The sequence below is a fragment of the Triturus cristatus genome, chromosome 3_2, assembly GCF_964204655.1.
Source record: "Triturus cristatus chromosome 3_2, aTriCri1.1, whole genome shotgun sequence".
Lineage (NCBI taxonomy): Eukaryota > Metazoa > Chordata > Amphibia > Caudata > Salamandridae > Triturus > Triturus cristatus.
The window spans coordinates 17431264-17452995 of record NC_140584.1 but is presented as its reverse complement, the minus strand read 5'-3'; the positions used below and the strand labels follow the sequence as shown (position 1 = coordinate 17452995).

The 21732-nt window shown below is 47.1% G+C and overlaps 1 protein-coding gene and 1 non-coding gene across 2 annotated transcripts in view; one reads left to right on the top strand and one right to left on the bottom strand.

Moving 5' to 3' along the window:
- KCNJ5 (potassium inwardly rectifying channel subfamily J member 5) overlaps positions 1 to 20397 on the bottom strand; it is a 504401-nt gene extending 484004 nt beyond the window's left edge. The window contains exon 1 of the mRNA XM_085647189.1: positions 19907 to 20397. Within this exon, the coding sequence (XP_085503315.1) occupies positions 19907 to 20013 (107 nt within the window). The 5' untranslated portion in view covers positions 20014 to 20397. The remainder of the gene's footprint in view (positions 1 to 19906) is intronic.
- LOC146856705 (U4 spliceosomal RNA) lies at positions 14569 to 14706 on the top strand. Its single transcript, XR_014980284.1, has one exon. It is a non-coding gene; the product is annotated as a U4 spliceosomal RNA (small nuclear RNA).
- Positions 20398 to 21732: the final 1335 nt, after the last annotated feature.

Here is a 21732-nt window from a genome sequence, read left to right as displayed (position 1 = left end):
TGCAACAACAGATCCTATGGGAAATTGCATGGGGAAAACGCGTTTTGGGACCCCCCTTTTTTCTCGGCCCCCGCTTGATGAATCACCACGAAACTTTCAGGGTAGGAGCGGAGCTGGCCAAATGTTTGGAGAATTTCGTGAAGATTCGTCAATCGGCGCCAAAGAAATTCCCACTAGAATGTTGCGGATTTCCTATGGAAAATAGGTCCTAACTATAACTATCTACTGACGACCGCCAGTAGATAATATATATATGGATATGGATATTTAGGTACAGTTTGACTTTATAATATAGGACAGGCAGATTTAGGAAATGTAGCAGGTGACCCAACTCTTCTCACATATTATGAGAACACTTCAGCTATAATGAGCTTTATAGAACTTCCAGGAAGTCAAAACTTCGAATTCAGGAAAAACAGGAACAGAAATCATCTTTACACGGTAAGTAAAATGATTACCAAGTGTGTTTGGCTTCTGCAGACTTTCTGAAGCGCTTTGGCACCTCAAAGTCAGTTTTGTGCGAAATATAATTTCTGCTTATGTTCTTTTCGTTCACAAGCCGCAATAACGCCTCTGTTGACACCCTTGCACTTTTCAATAGTTTCAATTAAAAATGTGTTGGATTTGAAACACAATAATATGCTGTCAAAAAGACGAATACAGATCAATAAAATGCAATAAAATCTGCATTGCCAAGACCATTCAAGGGCCTCTCACAGTACCCCCTCCCATCTTCGTATTTAAAAAAAAAACACAACTGCATTGCCACAACATGTCGCAACCTGCAAATGCTTACTGCACACGTTTCGATCGCCAGTGTACTTTATCCATATCGAGAAAACTTCTTGTTAATGTAGCTCAGAGGGTTAAGCAAGTATGCAAAGGAATAGATATACATTTAAAGTGAATGATGGGAGTAAGAGTACGCCCAGTACAACCTTTTATCCCCGGAGGTTAATGGAAGAAGCACTATTGACATAATACACATTGCGTTTGAGCTCCAAGAAGCAAATCAGTTGGAGTGGGCAGCACTATATATGTTGTCAATATTATATTTTTAGCAGGTAAAAGAGAAACGTACAGAGACGTTTTGGTTGTATCGGCGAGTTAGAATCACAGTAACACACAGAAGGCTTTATATATATATATATATATATGGGTATGGATATTTAGGTACAGAATGCACGTAATGGGCATTTCTAAGGGATTTAGAGTATAATATCAGTTAGAGATTTCAAAGTGAATTCAGAATTAAGGGCAGGGTCATAGTAGTTTATATACGCAAGGGCAGAGTTGGAGACTAAAGATAGAACGAAATGTGTTGTCAAGGCATGAAAATTGTCAGTAGGAAGATGGAGTGGGGTCTCCTTCCGCATATCAGTTTTTAGGTGTCGCCTACACAGCGCGCATGTGCTGCATAGGAAGGAGACCTTTCTAAATCGTTTCCAATTTTCAGGCAAAAACGTGCACACGTTGCATTGCTTTGAATGGCAACGTGTGCACTTTTGGCGATTCCCTTGCGGGAGCGAGCTTTGAAACCATCTGTTTGTATTTAACAGATGGTTCCTGCTCGCTCCCGCAAGGGAAGCAGGCACAGGCCCCCTGCATGCACGAGTTCTGTTTCACTATTGCGGCCGCGGGGCCAAGCTTGTTTGTGATGTAGCGCTTAAAAGTTTGAAAATTGTAGGGGTGCATTATACTCACTGTTAGTCGGCACCCGCATATAATCAAATGTGTATCCAGGTATCTTGTGTGCAATGTATTACGAATTGTATAACCTATATCGTTTTTAATAGAAATGCTAGCTATGTACAAGCCCATTGTAAACGTATTGGAGAAATGTATAGAGTTTAGTTTATGTGAAATGTAATGTGGTGTTAGAAATGTGCACCCTAGACTTCGTGTCTGTAGTTTGTTTAGCTTGACCACACATGAAAGAAAGACGTAAATGTCAATACTGTGATTGAAACCTGCTTGTGTAACCGAAGTAGTGGCCAGAATTCGCATATATCGTTGAGGCGAAAGGCCTGGTATTTTCTTATGTTAGCCAAGGGCAATAGGCCAAAAAGGATTTATTCCAGTAGAGGTTTTAGGCTGTAGTAAATTGCAACTTAAAAGATGTGAAGAATGTCTGCTTTGCATGATCTCACCCCAGGTGCAAGGACAGTTGCTCGTTAGTAGAGAAGCTCTTTGTTCACAAATTGACTTATGTAGTAAAAGCCAGACATGGGAGTGTATTGGAATGTGCCAATCGTAACTCCTAGTGCGGATGGCGTCTGGGACTCAAGGCCAAGCGATGGACGATGGAACTGGACAGCGCTCTGTGGAAATTTACTGAAAGACGACCCCGGAGAAGAGGAGGCGCAAAGGGCGTGTTCTGGGATTTGGGGTTCTGTATTAGGGACAGCGCCCCGAGGGTGGAGGCAGATCAGAGCAGCCCTGAGCAGAGGAAGGCTAGGCGAAGAGATAGAGGGGGCAACTTAGACCAGCTCTCTAAGTGAAGTCTTCTTATGAAGTTTCACTCTGACACCTTTTATTCGATGAGGGTCTCAAGGGATTGCTAAGTAGGGATGTCATCTAGTGCAGAGTAGGGACAGAGATGGTATGGTTCAGTGTCCCTAGTGTCGACATTTGCTTGGTGGTGTTCTACCTCATGCTTTTAGAGATTGTACTTTTAGTTATTTTTAGCCGTATGCGGATTCTCCGTAGAGTAGCTTTTGTGTTAGTGCCTATGTACTTGTTGTGCCTCGTATTGAGGACTTTGTATCTGCAAATCTTCATGCTGATAATAAAAACCAGAGAGCCAAGAGATTAAGTCTCGAGTCCTTGATTATGGCAAATTGCGGACAGTAATTTTGATAATTGTGTGTTTTTCCCTCCACGCTATTGGGCAAGTAAAAAGGTCCATCTGACCAGAGTGGGTTCCAGTAGATAATTGCGAGATACCCAAATGGGCCGGAGCAGTTGGTAGCAAACGAGGATGGTTTCTTTCTGATAGCGAGGGAAGATTAGATAAGGATAAGTGACCCTTGAGGCCCAAGAGACGATAAGTGATGCTGAATCATCAGATGGCGAACAGCAGGCGGCAGCAGATGAGCATCGACGGCGAGTAGCAGCACGGCGGAAAGCAGCAGTTCCAGGAGTGAGTATGAAAAGGAGATGTTGTAGATTGCGGTGTTGATTTGTTGTGTGATGTCTTGCGGAGTTGTTGTGTATGTCGTGTGATTGTGAGATCAGGCTGTGAGCGCGCGCAGCCCGGGAATTGTGGTGTAGAAGACACCTGAGATAGATTTTGTTGACCACCCAAAGGAGATCGTGAGGTACCATCGATCACCTGGACCGAGATAGGGGGAGTGAATGCGTGTGTGTATGGCAACTTAACGCTGGTCGTGGGTTGTGGTGTGCAGATCGGAGTGTTAGTAACCTATCAGAGGCGATCTGTCTGGCCGGACGGGGACAGACGGGCGCCAATCGAGGTCAACAAGGTCGAGAGACTGTGGACGAACAGTCAGAGGCTGTGGACGGACAGCCAGAGAAGTAACTTAATCGGTTATTTCAGTGTATGAATGGGACGTGAGTAAGCGTGAAACAAGTTTGGAGAAGGGAACTGCTGCGAACGAAGGAAGGTGACGTCGGAGAGTGTCGCGCTGTGATAGGCCGGTTGGTGTGAGTCGCGCTGTTATTGGAGGATTCGGGAACAAGAAGTAAATAGAGCGCGAGATCGAATTTGCTCATTATGAAGTGCCTTAGGGCTTTGCGAGAGTTGTGTAGAGGCGATAAGCATGTGGTGGTTCGTGGGGGAGAAGAAGCCCCTCCCGAGGATACCCCGGCACATTACATGGTACAGAATGTGGGGTTACATACTATAGTTTGGATCGAGAATTGGCACAAGGTTACACAAGGCGAAGGGGAACTAGCTTTCCCGAGGTATGGCTCATTTAGATTAGCAGTGCTGTACCAACTGAAGACGGTGATGGGGTCCTTAAAACCCTTGCCAAGACCAGCACAGTTCGAAGCATTACATGCGTGGATTAGAGCAGCGCATGATAAGGAAAAGGGAAGAAGTCAGGAGAGAATGAGGAAGTCGATTAGGGCATTTCAGGATGCCAAGTGGGACGCAGCGGAGAAAAGATGGAGAGTGCAGACAATTGAGGAAGCGAAACTGTATCCCGCGCTAATGGAGGAGACGGGGATACGCCATGTGAAAGCACAGGAAGAGGATAGTGATTCTGATGATGGGGTATTGCAAAGATTGCTAGACGAGAGACCACCCCCTTATAATCCAGATGAAGAGGATGATAGGTGGGGTGAGAGGGGAGACTCTAGGAGGGTAACAATCCAGCCTGAGACCCGAGTGGAAGGGTTGGTTTCGTTTGAAACAGCGAGTTCTCAGGGTCAGTCGGAGACCAGTGGAAGGATTGGAAGAGAGATGAGGTTACCGGATGCCTTAAGGGTACCGGTCACCATTGGACCGATTGTGTCAATATACAGTCCGGAATCAGAGGAAAGAGAGAGGTCAGAACGAGTGGCAGAAAGAACGAGGAGAGAAAGCGGGGAAAGTGAGTTGGAAGGGGCAACGGCCCGACCTCCAAGCCCTGTACAATGGAGTACACCATTAGCAGCGGTGTCAGACACATCTAGGGGCGAAGAGGACGAGAGACCGGTGAGGCCGAGGACTCTGATGGAGTCAAGATCAGATTCAGGGTCATGGGTACCGCCAAAGAAGCAAATGAGCTGGAATATGGGCCGAGCGGGGACAACCCCAGTTGCCTTTACGAGCCATTCTGCTCCCATAGAACTACCAGAAGAAAGGAGAGAGCAGGAGCCGGAATGCGAGTATGATGAGGGACGTGGAGCAAGTTGTCAGGTGTTGAAAGGGGCCTTGAAGGCAGGAATGATAGATGTAGTAAGACTTAAAGCAGAGGCGGATGAAATAATATATGGGAATCTACCTCTTGAGAGAGTAGTGGCATATACTCCGGATGAATTGCTTTTTGTAGCAAAAGATGTGACTCGGAAAGCACGAGCGGCACATGAGAAACTGGCGGGTTTGGCTAGAGAATATGGGGTGGATCTATCCAAGACTAGAGCATTGCAAGGGAGCCATAGGATGCATTGTACCGAGCGGGAATTGGAAGAGAAAAGAGTTGTTGGTCTAAGGTCACATACTAAGGAACTGATTGTAGCCATGAGAATATGGCTGATGCTTGACAAATGGCAAGAGAAATGGGCTAGGAAAAAGAATTCTAGAGGAGCGAAAGGAGGGAGCTCTGAAGGAGATTTGCAGGAGGTAAAGATCCTTCCCTTGAGAGAGGTGGCGAATGGAGGATATGTGCATGTGCCATGGAGCAGGGGGGATTTGGCATCATTTACGAATGATTTTCCCAGGCTCAGGGAGAAGCCTGCAGAGTGGTACAAGCAAGTTGAGCGTTTCGTTAAGATTTCGAAGGTGTTGTGGATAGATCTGAACACCTTATTCGATATCGTGGTTCCGGGAGATCTGTGGAACGCATGTAAAATTGCTGTTGATTGGCCGGACTATGAGCCTGATAGGAACATAGTTACAAATGGTCCGTCGCCCGTGGTAATGAGGCTGTACGATAAGGTAATTACCTGGTTGAAATCGAAGGTTTCACCCCAAGACATCGATTGGGTGAAGATAGACAGGACAGTGCAGGAGCCAAAGGAGACAGTACATGAATTTTATGAGAGACTTTTGAAGGCTTTTAAGCAGTACAGTGGTTTAGATGAGCTGGAAACGAAGGACATGGGACAGTTTGTGTCTAAGTTCGTGCTGGGTTTGAAGCCCGAGGTCAGTCTTATGATACAGCAGCATTTGATCTGTTGGCAGAATAAGCCTGTAGATGAGATCTTGCGGTATGCTAGGTACTGCACGGATGAGATTGAGTCCAAGCACAAGAAGATGAAGGATAACTTATTGCTCATTCAGATGCAAGCTGCTCAGGGACCGCTGAATGGGGGTCCGGTGGGGCGGAGACAGGGAAACTATCAGACAGGGAATCAGAACGCGCAGGGTCAGGGAAGGCCGAGGCCCGTTGACCCTAGGACAGGCATAGATGTAGCAATCTTGAAGAAGACGACTGCTTGTCACCAGTGTCACCAGGTGGGACACTGGAGGCGCGAGTGTCCCTTGAACCCCTATAATCAGCCGCAGATGGAGGGAGGAATGGGTCAGGTCCCTGGGGCGGAACAGGTACAGACGGTGACTGTACCAAGAATGATGCAAGGGGGGACCGGCGTCTCGCAGGTGCAGGTTCCCCAGCCACCCCGGATGCAGAACATACAGCAGGGAGCTCGGACTTATTTGCAGATGCCCATGTTCGAAGTAGGAGAGGAGAGGGATGCAGACTTGCTGGCGCAGCTAAGTTTAGGTCAGGATGATGATTGCCTCCTTAGGGCTATTCTAGAGGTAGATCAGAGAGGACCCTTTGTGGAAGCAGAACTCGATGGACACCCTACTACCTTTTTGGTAGATACGGGGGCTACCAGGTCAACTATAAGATCAGCAGTAGTTCCGGGGGTAGCCCTTTCGGGGGAATGCATACAAGTGGTTGGAGTGGCGAACAAGAGACTAGTGAGCCCCTTAACGGAACCGATTCCAGTCAGGATAGGAAACTTTAGGGATCGACATCAGTTCGTGGTGTGCGACTCTAGTCCTGTTTGTCTGTTGGGAAGAGACTTATTGTGTAAACTAAATTGCACAATTTACTGTACCCCGAAGGGAGTAGAGGTACAGACAAGAGATGATGACGCGACCTTTAAGGTTGCAAATCAGCGGGCGTGCGTGGAAATGTACCCGGCTTTGACAGTGGAGGAGCTTCCACAGGATTTGAGGGAGTCTGTATCGACCGATGTGTGGGATCTAAGCGGAGAGGAGATCGGCTTAGTCAGGGGAGTGGAACCAGTGAAGATACAGGTTAAGCCAAACGCGGAATTCCCGAGAACACCCCAGTATAAACTATCGCCTGAAACAATTGCAGGGATTAAACCTGTGATTGAGTCTATGATTAGGCAGGGAATACTGGTGGAGATCATGGGTAGTCCATGTAACTCACCCATTATGGGACTGCAGAAACCAAGTGGGAAGTTTAGGATAGTGCAAGACCTGCGGAAAATAAACGACATAGTTGTTCCATGTTGTCCAGTGGTACCGAATCCATCTGTGATACTGTTCCAGATCCCATGCGAAGCTGGATGGTTCACAGTGATTGACTTGTGTCAGGCATTCTTTTCGATCCCCCTACATGAAGAGAGTAGATTTCTTTTTGCATTTAGGCTAGAGAATCGTATATTAACGTGGTGTCGTATCCCACAGGGGTATACGGAGAGCCCGTCAATTTTTAATCAGCTCTTAAAGAAGAATCTTGAAGGTCTTGTGTTGCCGAAAAACTCTGTTTTGGTGCAATACATTGACGACCTGCTTGTTGCGTCAGAGACAGAAGACGCTTGCAGGGTCGATACCATTGCGTTGTTGAATTTCCTGGGAGAGAACGGTCACAAGGTGTCTCCAAACAAGCTGCAATACTGTTTACCTGAAGTACAGTATTTGGGGCACAGAATTGAGAAGGGTAAAAGGAAAGTGTCTCCAGATCGCATTGATGCGATTCTGAGAATGCCAGTTCCCTCGACGCAGAGGGAAGTTAGAATGTTTTTGGGAATGGTGGGCTATTGCCGCCAGTGGATCCCAAACTTTTCCTTTGAAGCGAAGCCTTTACAGCGGCTGACGCGAAAGGATGTAAGTGATCCGGTACCATGGGACGACGACTGTTTGAAATCATTTCTGAGGCTGAGAGAAGCCTTATGTAGCGCTCCTGCGTTGGGAATGCCGGACTACAACAAGGCATTTGCATTGTTCTGCTGCGAAAGAGAAGGTTGCGCATTAGCAGTGTTAACCCAGAATCATGGAGGTGTCCGTAGACCAGTTGCTTATTTCTCAGCTACTTTAGACCCAGTAGCTTCTGCGTTGCCCGGATGTCTCAGATCCGTTGCGGCAACAGGTGTCAGCATCGAGAGATGTGAGAGCATTGTGATGGGTCATCCTCTTACTGTACATGTGCCACACTCTGTTGAATTGTTGATGACTAGGACTAAAACACAGCACCTCACGAATAATAGGCTGACTCGTTATGAGCAAGTTATCCTTGCAGCTGATAATGTGACATTGAAGAGGTGTGCTGTTTTAAATCCTGCTACATTGTTACCTGTTCCAATTATAGATGATAATGAAGATTGTGAGGACCATGATTGTCTCGACGTTACAGAACTATGCACCAAACCGAGACCTGACATTGTCGATGAACCGCTCCCAGAGTCAGATGAGATTTTCTTTGTGGACGGTTCATGTTTAAGAGACAGTGTCGGTCGACTGAGAGCAGCGTTTGCTGTATGCACCATCACGGGTGTGGTTGAAGCCGCTTGTTTAGAAGGAGTACACTCCGCACAGGTGGCTGAGCTTATTGCTTTGACTCGTGCCTGTTTGGCAGCCGACAAGATCCGTGTAACTATTTACACGGACAGCCAGTATGGGTTTGGTGTGGTTCATGACTTCGGACAGCTATGGTCCCAGAGAGGGTTTATGACGTCTTCAGGTTCTCCTATAAGAAATGGTGATTATGTGCGGAAATTGTTAAAAGCATTGCAAGGTCCTGATGAAATTGCTGTTGTTAAATGTGCTGCACACACAAAGGGGAACGATTTTGTTTCGTTGGGGAATAACTACGCTGATGAAGTAGCCCGGTTTTGTGCAGAACAGGGATGCAACTTCACTGAGACCCACGTTGAGGAAACTGGGGAGGAGGTGGTGTACGGTCAGATGTTAGCAATGGCCGACTCATGGGAGGAACTGAAACAGCTTCAGGAAGGGGTCTCGGATCAGGAACGTGACAGCTGGATACGAGCTGGATGTGAGAAGGGAGATGTGGATATATGGGTTTCGAATGATGGACGAGCAGTGTTGCCGGAAAGTTTGTTGAATCCCATGGCGAGGTTGATACATGGTGCTGTACATCTGGGTAGGGATGCCATGATGAGAGTGTTTCGTCAGACTTGGTACAATCCGAAGTTTCGTGCAGTGGCTGAAACTGTGTGCCAGAGGTGTATCACTTGTCAACAGATGAATGTAGGGAAAAGAACTGCTGTGACGTTGAGCCACATAGGGAGGTCAGGGGGACCTTTCAATAGGATGCAGTTGGATTTTGTCGAAATGCCGAAGTGTAATGGGTTGAGGTACATATTAGTGATAGTATGTGTCTTTTCCAGGTGGGTGGAGGCATACCCTACACGCAGATGTGACACACTCACAGTAGCGAAACTATTATTGAGAGAACTCATTCCAAGGTACGGGTTCCCGACGTCCTTTGAATCGGACAGAGGAACTCATTTCCACAGCGAAGTTATGAAGTTGCTTTGTGCTGCTTTGAATATAGACCAAAAGTTACACTGTAGCTATAGACCGGAAGCTTCAGGGATAGTGGAGCAGGTGAATGGAACTCTGAAGGCTCGGATGGCGAAAGTGTGTTCGTCTACGTCTCTGAAATGGCCTGACGCATTACCTTTGGTCCTTATGAGCCTCCGAAGTGTGCCTGATAGAAGGACTGGGTTGTCACCCCATGAAATCCTCATGGGAAGAGCGATGCGTTTGCCTGCAATACCTGCTACTGCTCTGATAAATATCACTGATGATATGATCCTGGACTATTGTAAAGGCCTTGCTGACGTGGTCCGTTCTGTGTCTCAGCAGGTGCAGACAGCAACGGTTCCAGCTGCGAGTGACCGGTGCCACGACTTGGACCCAGGCGATTGGGTCCTAGTCCGAAAGCACGTGAGGAAGAGTTGTTTGGATGCTAGGTGGCGCGGCCCTTTCCAAGTGATCCTTGTCACGAACACCGCTGTCAAGTGTGGAGGTTTACCGAACTGGGTGCATGCTTCTCATACCCGTAGAGTTCCAGCACCCTTGGAAGATACAGCCCCTCTCGAGAACAAAGATCCCAGTGAGCCGACAGAGCCTCCTGAGAGGGCCAGTCAAGCTGTAAGGGTTGCTGAAGCGGCTGATGGTGCACTGAATCGAGTTGAGGAAGAACGTGAAAGAAGTACTGACCCAGAAACCGGCGAAATAGCAAGAGGTGCAGTGGGTAGTACAGAATCGAGTTCGGGCGAAGAAGAGGAAGTCAGTGCACAGGGTATCGGGGAGAAGACCGGAGGTGCCACCGAAGCAGAAAGGGTTTGGCCCGCAAGACAGAACCGGGTAAACCTGAGGTTGGCTCCGGACACCGACCTTGCACCAGTTTCGGAAGAACCAGAAGAAGAATCAGGGGATGAGGAGAATCCTCAAGGTGTGAGAAGATCAAAGAGAACAAGAGTGCCAAGTCGGAAGTACGCTTCACCCGAGTGGGCATATCAAGTGACTGATGCCAGGGTTACCGAGCACGGGAAGGTTGAGGTCGATGACATTGGTCAACAGTGTCCCGCTCCAGAGGGTGGAAGTGTTGCTGAAGGTTCCGGGATTGGAGATCGAAGGAATTTTGACGATTCATATTCCGAGTCCGCCATTCCTAAGTGTCATTCGAGGTATGATCTTGGACAATTTGGAGTTCCCGACGTTCACGACTGTGCCAGATCCACAAGAACTGATCATTCTTAAGCTCGAAATATTGCAGGGAGTCTTGGAGCTGTTGGGACCAGCGCTTATGTTAGATTGATTTGAGAAGGTTGCAAGCAGAGAAGAAGATAACCTAGATCCGAGCGGAAGAAGAACAAATTTAGGGATTTTTCCGTTATAGAACGAAGAAAGGTTAGGGAGGTTTGCCTAAAGTTCACGAAAGAGACAGTGATGAGAAAGAGACTTACCCTTTCAGAGACTGTATTGGACACTGAGTACATTCCGAAGATGGCAGATCCTGCAAACCCACATCGTAGGGCTAAATTGATAATAGGCACGTTGGTAGGAGTTGTGATAGTCACCATATTTGCGGTAGTGATAAGTTCATACATGGTGGCTCACAGGCAAGAGGGGAAGGTTCAGGGAGCACCCACACCTATTACCCCAGGGCAGAGTGGTGTCAGTATCAGGGAACAGGAAACATGGAAGTTGAGGGATGATCGCAGACTACACATGGATTTATCGAAGGGTGATTTTAAGCTTAATGCGTATGCAAGGTTGCTGTATGAGTATGTTGATGCGATGGATGTGAAGGATTGCTATGTGTGTATGCAGTTGCCTGCTTCAGTGGATGAGGGTATCAAGTATCATCATCTCCCATTGACTTATGGGATTTCTTGTAGTTTATTACTCAGTTTATTTTATGACAGGAGACAGTTCGAGTATTTCTTTTCAAATTTTGATACGGTACTTCCTGAAGTTCCAGCAATCAAGCATTTGAACAAATATGATTCTAATAAGAAAGAGGACAGACTCCTGAAGTATTTTAGACCGACTATGAAGTTGGATACGGCGCATGCTCACAGGAATAACCTGACGTGTGCGTTATCTGAGATAGAGAAGAAATTCATAGACCAGGTAGAGGACAGATACAGACGGTTGACTCAGACACGACACACCGGAGATAGCCCAGTAGATTGGACAGACGAGGAGAGAGCTCACAGATCCAAGGGAAGTTATGGACCAATAGCGTTAGATGAGGTACAGAGAGGGAATTTGTGTATTGGGCGGCCTCAATCCGATACGGATAAGGTCGCAGTAGGACATAGCACTTGTTCTCAGACCTTCACAGTGGAAGCTTCTGCTAAGAATTTTATGGTAGGTCCAGTAGAGGTAATTCCGACAGTATATTATGTATGTGGGAAGAATGCTTATGTCAGGCTACCTGCGAATTGGTATGGCATATGCTATTTGGCCATTATATTCCCGAAGATCTATCACACCGAGGACTTGGAGTTGTTAGAGACGAAGCGACAGTCCAGGAAACGTAGGGCTACGAACGCTGGTGCAGTGATTGGGGACATATACGGAGCAATGATACCTAGTATGGGTGTGGTGTTGAATGATGTGAAGATCAGGAGGTTGGCGACTGTGGTTGATGAGTTGTCTATGAACACGGCGAGATCTTTGTTGTTGGTGGCTGGAGAGATGTTGTCGATACGGAATATGGTTATGCAGAATCGCCTTGCTTTAGACGTATTATTAGCCAAAGAGGGCGGAGTCTGCAAATTATTGAAGGTTCAGGAATGCTGCACATATATTCCAGACAACACGAAGGAGATAGGGAAGTACATAGACAACATCACGACTATTCACAAGGAGATTATGGATTTGACGGAGGAGAATGTGTGGGAGAAGATTGGATTAGGCTTTGGAAGAGTGGGAACTTGGTTTGCGAATTTGGGAAGAGGATTTCTGGGATCAGTGTTGAAGCCAATTATCATTGCTGTGGTTTGCGTGATTTGTTTGTGGGGATGCGTGAAGGCATGGAAGTGGTATCAAGGAGGCAAGGTTGAAAGGGCTCTTAAGGCAAACGAGAAAAGGATGGCGAAGCTCCAGGAGCAGCAATATGAGAGTCTTAAGAAACTAGAGGGAGTTCGACATGGCAAAGTTATGACTAGCGCGGTTTAAATCAGTTCTAAAGAAGAGAAATGTAATGGTGTGATGACGGATGTCATCAAAGGGGGGAACTGATGTAGCGCTTAAAAGTTTGAAAATTGTAGGGGTGCATTATACTCACTGTTAGTCGGCACCCGCATATAATCAAATGTGTATCCAGGTATCTTGTGTGCAATGTATTACGAATTGTATAACCTATATCGTTTTTAATAGAAATGCTAGCTATGTACAAGCCCATTGTAAACGTATTGGAGAAATGTATAGAGTTTAGTTTATGTGAAATGTAATGTGGTGTTAGAAATGTGCACCCTAGACTTCGTGTCTGTAGTTTGTTTAGCTTGACCACACATGAAAGAAAGACGTAAATGTCAATACTGTGATTGAAACCTGCTTGTGTAACCGAAGTAGTGGCCAGAATTCGCATATATCGTTGAGGCGAAAGGCCTGGTATTTTCTTATGTTAGCCAAGGGCAATAGGCCAAAAAGGATTTATTCCAGTAGAGGTTTTAGGCTGTAGTAAATTGCAACTTAAAAGATGTGAAGAATGTCTGCTTTGCATGATCTCACCCCAGGTGCAAGGACAGTTGCTCGTTAGTAGAGAAGCTCTTTGTTCACAAATTGACTTATGTAGTAAAAGCCAGACATGGGAGTGTATTGGAATGTGCCAATCGTAACTCCTAGTGCGGATGGCGTCTGGGACTCAAGGCCAAGCGATGGACGATGGAACTGGACAGCGCTCTGTGGAAATTTACTGAAAGACGACCCCGGAGAAGAGGAGGCGCAAAGGGCGTGTTCTGGGATTTGGGGTTCTGTATTAGGGACAGCGCCCCGAGGGTGGAGGCAGATCAGAGCAGCCCTGAGCAGAGGAAGGCTAGGCGAAGAGATAGAGGGGGCAACTTAGACCAGCTCTCTAAGTGAAGTCTTCTTATGAAGTTTCACTCTGACACCTTTTATTCGATGAGGGTCTCAAGGGATTGCTAAGTAGGGATGTCATCTAGTGCAGAGTAGGGACAGAGATGGTATGGTTCAGTGTCCCTAGTGTCGACATTTGCTTGGTGGTGTTCTACCTCATGCTTTTAGAGATTGTACTTTTAGTTATTTTTAGCCGTATGCGGATTCTCCGTAGAGTAGCTTTTGTGTTAGTGCCTATGTACTTGTTGTGCCTCGTATTGAGGACTTTGTATCTGCAAATCTTCATGCTGATAATAAAAACCAGAGAGCCAAGAGATTAAGTCTCGAGTCCTTGATTATGGCAAATTGCGGACAGTAATTTTGATAATTGTGTGTTTTTCCCTCCACGCTATTGGGCAAGTAAAAAGGTCCATCTGACCAGAGTGGGTTCCAGTAGATAATTGCGAGATACCCAAATGGGCCGGAGCATTTGTTTTAGTCTGTCCAGCTGGTCTTTTCCCTCCCATGAAGTATAGACCCCTACCTTCATTTTATTAGGGAGAGAGGTTCTACACCCGGACTCCGCTCACGGTGAGCCTTGGACAGTCTGGACTGCACCTTGATGGTTTGTCACATACCTACATTCACTTCAGAGTGCACGCTGATGTCCCGAGTTTGAGAAGAGCTTGAAGGCACTTACTTTCTGATCCATTATACCGTCTTCGCTGGCCGAGACTAGAGCAAGCCTTTCCAAAGTACCAAACCCTCACCTGCCCTGAGGGAGCCATAACCACCTCACTCACTCTCCTGCAGGTTCCTTATAATTGCCCCGGAAGAATTCAAGTTCAATGAGTGGACGCATCTGTTGTACCAACATACCAGGAAATGCTAATTAGCATATGGGCCCCCAGAATCCTCTGCGCACAATACATCCTTTTTATGAGGCTTACAAGTAATAGAGTACAGTTCAGAGTGTTCCAGCTCGCAGTCAGAATTATTGATGTCCATGTCTTTGGGTGGTGTGTGTAGGCGACTTTTGCATGCTGTAGGTGTCCTGAGTTTCATCTTGCGTGGGTACCTTGAATGATATTTGTTTCTTTAGCTTTGCGCAGTGTTTGTATCGTAGCCCATGAGGTCTAACCGAGGCGCGATTTGCTTATTGAAAACTTTACCCAATACCCCGCTATCGCGACTTGAAATATAGTCGACATTGCAATTTTTGATAGTCTCCACAGAGACTGATATTGCTTGTCTAGAACAGAGAAAATCTAAATAAATTATTTTGAGTTTCTTCAGAGATTACTGATATTATACCAGTATGTTAGAAGTTATTCATATGCTTTAAGTCAAGCTTCTACAAATTAATACTTTGTAGCGTGATGTATTATTTACACCTCTTTGTTAGAACTTCCAGATGGAATTTGTGGCTTTCCGCCGCCTCCTCATGGGGGATCCTTGGAGTACGCGGACCCCGGGCCCTCCAGCAGCAGGGGGTGCACCCCCACCTCTGGGCAACAGGAGCGGCCACAGCCGGCGGTAGAGCCCCCTCTCCTCAGCAGCCAACAGCACCGGACACCCCCGGTGGCTGAGCTCCTCTGTCTCCGACCCCGGGGTTGCTGCAGACCCCGATGAGTGATCGTCAATGAAACGGGCTGTGCAGGAGCACCACGCTAGGTCTCTCTCCAACCTCCCCCCCTCTCTCTCTCGCCCCCTTCCATCCCCTCCTTGTACCAAGCAACCCCCCCACTCAAAACACTCTGTGCTCCTTTACCTCTGGCGAACACCCCTTCCTCTAAGCACCCCTCTAGTAATCTCCCACCACCCTACCGATACTCTTGTTTGTGCCGCTCACCCGCTGCCCCGTTTAATGTGCTCACATTTTTATTCCGCTATTCTAAGGGCACCATTTTGGGGTGGGTGGTCTGTAATCACTCTACCCCCCCAAACACAACCCCTTCCTTTCAGTGCACCCACACTTGCATCCTTAACCCCCTTTCTCCAGCTTCCTCTGCTAGAACGGGGTTTCTGCGCTTTGCCTAGTGCAGGAGACCGGATTCCCATGTGTGCTCTTTGTGAGTGTCCTCATTTGATTTCCCCCAGCCTCTTGCCCACCCCCCGCCCCCCGGTTCGCTTGTGCATTTCGAAATTGTCATTTCCTTGCGCTCTCTTTCTGTTAGGTTGAATTGTGGGGCTATGTTGCAGATGTTTGCTTTTCTGGGTAAGGATTGGTTCGGGCCCGAGTAAATCGGCCTCCTGGGGTAGACTTACTCGGCCCGCCATGTCCTTTTAAATTGGAGGGGGTTGCTCGTCTCAACTTCCGAAATCGTCAAGCAGCAGTTAGTGAGGTTGAGAATGGTGGGGTTGTCTTCTCCTTTTCCCTTGTTCAGCTCGTGGGTGAGTTCGGCAGAGCTGTTGTCTTCACGGCTCACTTCATGCACTGCCTCTTTCCATGCGGCTCTTTAAACTTTCCTTGGCTGCGTCTCGTTTATTTTTTACAGCCTACGCTGGGTTGTGAGTCGGTCAGCGTACATGAGGCTGTCTCTCTGTCCTGTGATCACCTGAAGGTGTACAGTGGAGCCCCCCTGTGGGTCTTTTATGTCTTTGAACGAAACCTTTAATGGGCTAAATGAAATGATCCCCTGTGGATTTGAGGAGACCACGTCTCAATTCCAGGGTATTGCTGTTTGGTAGTTTCTTAGTCTCCGTGCAGGTGTAATGCAGGAGGACTCGTATGAAGCAACACTGCAAATTGAGTTGCATAGAACCGCATTTTCACTTTAATCAGTTGAACTAATGCTTTTTCGCGATATGCTCGGGTGAAAAACACGGTGGTTGTTTTTTTTTGGTTTAGGCATGCTATTGGATGTGGTAGGTCACTGATCAGTTCCCTTTGTGGGTTAGGATCCTAATATTATGCACTTTTTTAAAGTCAACTCGAATAGCACTTGCCTGTGCTTGTGGTGAATGGTGACGCCAACTGATAAGTTATGGGCAGTTGGTTTCAAACTGTGGAGCAGATGTTGTACTTTTGAGGGATCTTGCTTGCTTGCGTAGCTCTAGTAAGTTGTAGTGGATCTGATTGTTTGCACATTGCACCTCATCATGAGAGTACGGTCAAGATGGGCTGGGCAATAGTTTTGTTTCCGTTGCAATATGTTAAGATCTAACACACTTTAGACTTTGCAGTGACTTTGGAATGAGATGGTCATACAAGCCTGAAAGTGGTAGTTCCAATATCATATTCCTTTGCACTATTAACATAACATAATGTGTATTTGTAAAGTGCACGTTCACCCGGAGGTATCTTGGTGCTGAATAACAGATGTTTATTGTCACCCAACTCAGTGGTACTCATTTTATTGACCTCTGATGGATGAAAGGCTGAGTGGACCCACCGGGATTTGAACCTGTGACCATGAGGCAGAAAACAGGCCTCTGAAGTGGGCGCATTAGTTCACCGAGCCACCAGGCCCGGCTGACCTGGTTGCCCCTGAGCTCACTGCATCCGCACACAGTGACTGTGATTTTCAGGGTGAAGGGGTGTTAAGTTTGTATTGGCCTTGATCAGTTTTGAAGACTGTGTCTTCCTGTGCCTACCTTAACAGTATTCTACTGCTTGTCATCCTCAGTGCCCTGTTTAGGCTCAGAAAGTACTGGGTTCAACAACTAATGGAATAGCCCTTCCCTGTGAGAGATCCAATTTAGTACTTAAAAAAACTCGAGTGGTGAAAACTACATGTCCACCTCTCAAATTAATTTCATATTCCCTTATACTAATTCCCCACTAGTTATGTTTGGGTTCTGGAGTAGTGTGCTACCCGCTGAAAAGTGCTTCAATGCCTCATCAGGGGTAGCGAGCGCTATATAAATGCAAACCCTTCCCTCTTCTATCCCGCCGCTATCCTTTTCAATGCAGATAACAGACTAACATGTCCTCTGCTCAAATCAATTTCATATTTCCCTATACTAATTCACCACTAATCCTTTTTGGGTTCTGGAGTAGCATGCTACTCGCTGAAAAAGTGCTTTGATGCCTTGTCAGGGCTACTAAGCGCTTTATAAATGCAATTACAATAATTGTAGTTCCTCACCTAAGAGTATATGCTCCAAAGCAGCCCCCCTCCCATATATGGGTTAAAACATGTTGCATAGAAAATGGAGGGTCCCACTCTTGTAATACATAGAAAGTTAAATCGACTTGTACTTGTCTTAGTAAATGTTAGACCTGTAAGCCTGAGGGTGTTCTTCCCTGCAAACATTTTGTCTTCACCCCTCCTATTTTTGCTGAATTTGATCTTGTTGGCCTTAGGTCTCTGTGCACTTTACCACGTCTAACCAGTGCTAAAGTGCTTGTGCTTTCCCCTTTAAACATTGTTAAATTGGCTTCCACCTGATCAGCTTATTTAATTTACTTATAATTCCCTTGTAGAGTTGTACACCATATACCCAGGGCCTGCAAATTAAATGCTACTGGTGGGTCTACCACACTTATTGTGCCACCAACTTAAGTAGCCCCCTAAAACATATCCCCAGGCCTGCCACTGCAGCCAGAATGCAGTTTTAAACTGGGAATTCGACTTGACAATATAACCTCATTGCCAAGCCTTGAATGCCCCTTTTATTGCATACAAGTCACCCATAAGGTAGGCCATAAGTAGCCCATAGGGCAGAGTGCATTGTAATTAAAAGGTTAGGCATGTACTTTTAAGTTTTTCAAGTCCTAGTAGTGAAAATCTCTTAAACTCGTTTTTCACTACCTTGATGCCTACCTCTCCCATTGGAGAACATTAGGATGCCATATTGCATAAAATAAGTCCTAAAGTTTGATTTGGAACAGATAAGCATTTCATGTTTGGCGCCTGAGAAATTGTAATTAAAAATCCTCTTTAATGGTGAAGTCGCATTTTAAGTTACAGTTTTAAGAATGCCCCTTTTAGGAAGTTTGCTATAGAGAACAGTGGTCCCATACAAGTTAAATAAGTACAATATCACAATTTAGTAATCAAAAATTGGAATTACAATTAGTGTCAATGCATAGTATGATTTTTAATGAGTGCAGCGCAAGGATAATATACAAAGGGGTGAGTGAGCAGGACGTGACAGGGTAGAGGGAAATCAGCCGATTTCCTTACCACAGGCAAGTGACTTTAAAAAGTGACTTTTCAATATATGTGAATGTCAATAAGCATAAAGTCACAATAAGGTTACATCTCATACTCCACAATTTGGATACAAATAGAGTATAGAGTTGAAGATGTAGGTGTCGACGACGTTTCAATCCCAACTGAGGTATAGGGATCTCATCAGGACTAAGCAGTAAAACAAGTGCCTGGGAAGTAGCTGGGTGGTAAGGCACGAGGGGCCTATGGATCCCCGGATGCAGGTGGTCAGCGGTAGGAAGGCAGCCGTTGAAGAGTCACTTGGATATAGAATGAAGGGCCATTCCCAGCCGGGAACAACCAGGGACGGATATTGAAGCAATTGCGGGCCAGATAGGGACCCAGGTCGGTTGGGGGAGGATGCCGAGATCGGGAAATCCAATGTGCCCCCGCTGTCGATGGCAGAACGCTTGTTGCTGCAATCTATGAGCCTTGAGGAAGCCTTTTAGGAAGTTGGCATTTTCTTGCGGTAACTATTTGGTGCCTGCAGTCTACCTTGGGTCACATGACTGGGTGTAGTTCGCAGTTGGACTTTGTTTATTCCTCCCAGACAGCCACACAATAGAAGCATTAGGTGTGCCTGTAGGGGCCATCAACTGGCAGGATGGGGGTCGGAGCTGGGCACAGCCCCAATTGCACCTGAATAGTCTGTGCTCTGCCTTCACACAAAGGACTTGACACCGCTGTATTGTTCATGCAGTCAGCTTGGAGCTAGGGCAGGGGAGTCGCGAAACTTCAAGCACTTCAAAGGGAATTCTCTAGAAGCCGCGCTTCAAAGAAGGCACCAATTATATCAAGCATTGGCATAGCCAATAGGTCTCGCCTTTGGGACCTTGTAAGTAAAAAAAAAAAAAATTAAGTGTAAGACTTCACGTTTACATTTACTGCATCCTAAATACGAAGTAAATGTAAATGTGAAGTCTTATACTTCAGGTTTTTTTTTGGTACTTACAAGGTCCCAAAGGTGAGACCTATTGGCTATGCCAATGTTTGTTGGATATCGGAAGGAAAACACTTTGGCAGCAGCTGTCATTCGGTGCCCATAGTCACACCTCTGGCCTAGCCAGACGCTCTGGCCACACCAAATGCACAGAGAGGTGTATGGACTTCTCAGTGGCACCGTGGCTCCTGGAGACGGTTGTTCAGGTCTCAGTGCACGCACCACGAACCACACGCACAAATAAATGAAAATTAGCATTCAGAAAGGGGCATTGCCATTTACGAGTGAAGCAAGTGCCGCATGCGGGTGCCTACCAGAGATAAAGAGTGCTTTACTTACTCGTGCGAAGTTTTGCGACGGCACTTCCAAGTGCACCGGGGGCGCAGGTCGTTGTCTCGCAGATCTGACCCTCTCGCAGTCTGTAGGAGTTCCGCGGCCGCTGGCATCCCCCGGGTACCAACGGTCCTTACCCCATCTTGCCCTCTCCGCACCTGCGGTATTTCCTCCAGCCCTGCCCGGGTTCTGAGTCTCCCCTCCCGGGCTCTGCAGCTGGTTCTGCGGCTGAAGGTGGGGGCTTACTCTGTGTCCCCGATGCGCTCCTCCCGCCTATCCAGGTCCCTGTAGTACACATGAATTCGCCGCAAAACAAATCTATTTAAAAGGGGTGGAGTGAGTGAGTGGAGGCCATGTGACCAGGGGCATCATCTGTGCTGAATGAAACGTGAGGAGGGGGAGCAGACATGTCATCTCCCACCCCTGCTCAGCGCGGGATGACGGGCAATATTGCGGCTGGCCGAGGCAACCCTGCAGGAGGCACCGAGGCGTCGCATGTTTTTTTTTTCTAGCTATTATTCGTAGAGTGCCAAACCATCGCTGGCCGAACGAATCTGCGCTCCCTCAGAGAGTACAGTACTCGACACCCCTCAACCGTTCACCCAGGGAGCTGCAGTCACTTTTCATCAAAAAGCCAGAGTCAGACAGACCGCGTGGTCCTCTCATCTGGCCGCTGAAAGAGAGCAGCGGCTCTGCAGAGTGAAGAGACGTGCGATCCTGCAAGCTAGATGTGCAATATACTGAATAGTACATGTGTCAGCCTTCCAAGATCGTAGGGTTTCGTTTAATCTTATGGTATAACCCCGTTGCTACGCTCAATAACCAAGGTGCGCGCAGATGACTCCTACACTCCAAGGGAGTCACAGCCAGGAGTCTCCCTCTACCCTACCCTTCCCCTCCCTCTACCCGGCTCCCACTGTTTCTCTTCCTCTTCCGACTCCTCCCCCTATTGGCACCCCTCTATCATTTGTCTCATTTCTCTTCTCTCTCACTATCACTGTCACTCTCTCTGAGCGTAAGACAAAAATACAGTCGGAGTGGGGAATTGTGGGGGGAGTAACTCTTCAGGGGAACCACATTCAGCCCAAATCCAATGAATAACTGAGAGGTATTAGAGACTCGGGGGTCTTCATCACGTTCGGCAGATGGCCCCCATTATTTTTCCTTTAGTCTTTCCTGACGCTGACCATTTTCTTCACCCTAAAGCCCTCTGTCCTCTCTCTCTCCACTGACACACTAACTCATCCATCTCAGTCATTCCCTGAGACCTCCCTCTCTCTCCCTCTCTCTTTCTCACCACTTCCATATTGAGAACACCACTTTATCTCTTTGACTCCTGCGTTCTGTCTCTTAGGGCCTCTGTCTTTCTTTTTGAGACCAGCAATCTCTCTTTCTCTTCCCATCTCTGATTGAGACACTTTCTCCTCTGCTTCAGTCTGTCCTTTCCTACCGCTCTCATTCTATCAATTATCCTGTCACTGACGCTCTCCCTCTAGGTGCTTGCTGCTCTGATACACGCGATCATGCTCCCTCCCTGGAGCATTGTCTCTCTTGGACGCGCCGCTTTCAGTCAGCTGGCCCCTGATTTGCCATCTCTCATAATTCCGCGTGCATAACCCGTCTTTTTCAATGGCGAAAGAAATTAAGTTGTATTTCCTTCAATAGGGACATTTTTAGGTCTCGCCTGACCCAGCGCATGCGCTGGTCTGGCGAGACTTATTGAGAGGGCTCCAAAAAGTGCTACCAGGCCAGCCTAGAGCTACAGTGCATGTGCGCGGGCGCGCGCGCTTTTGCGAATACTTTCACTTTCGCGACCCCACAGCCGCTTTGAT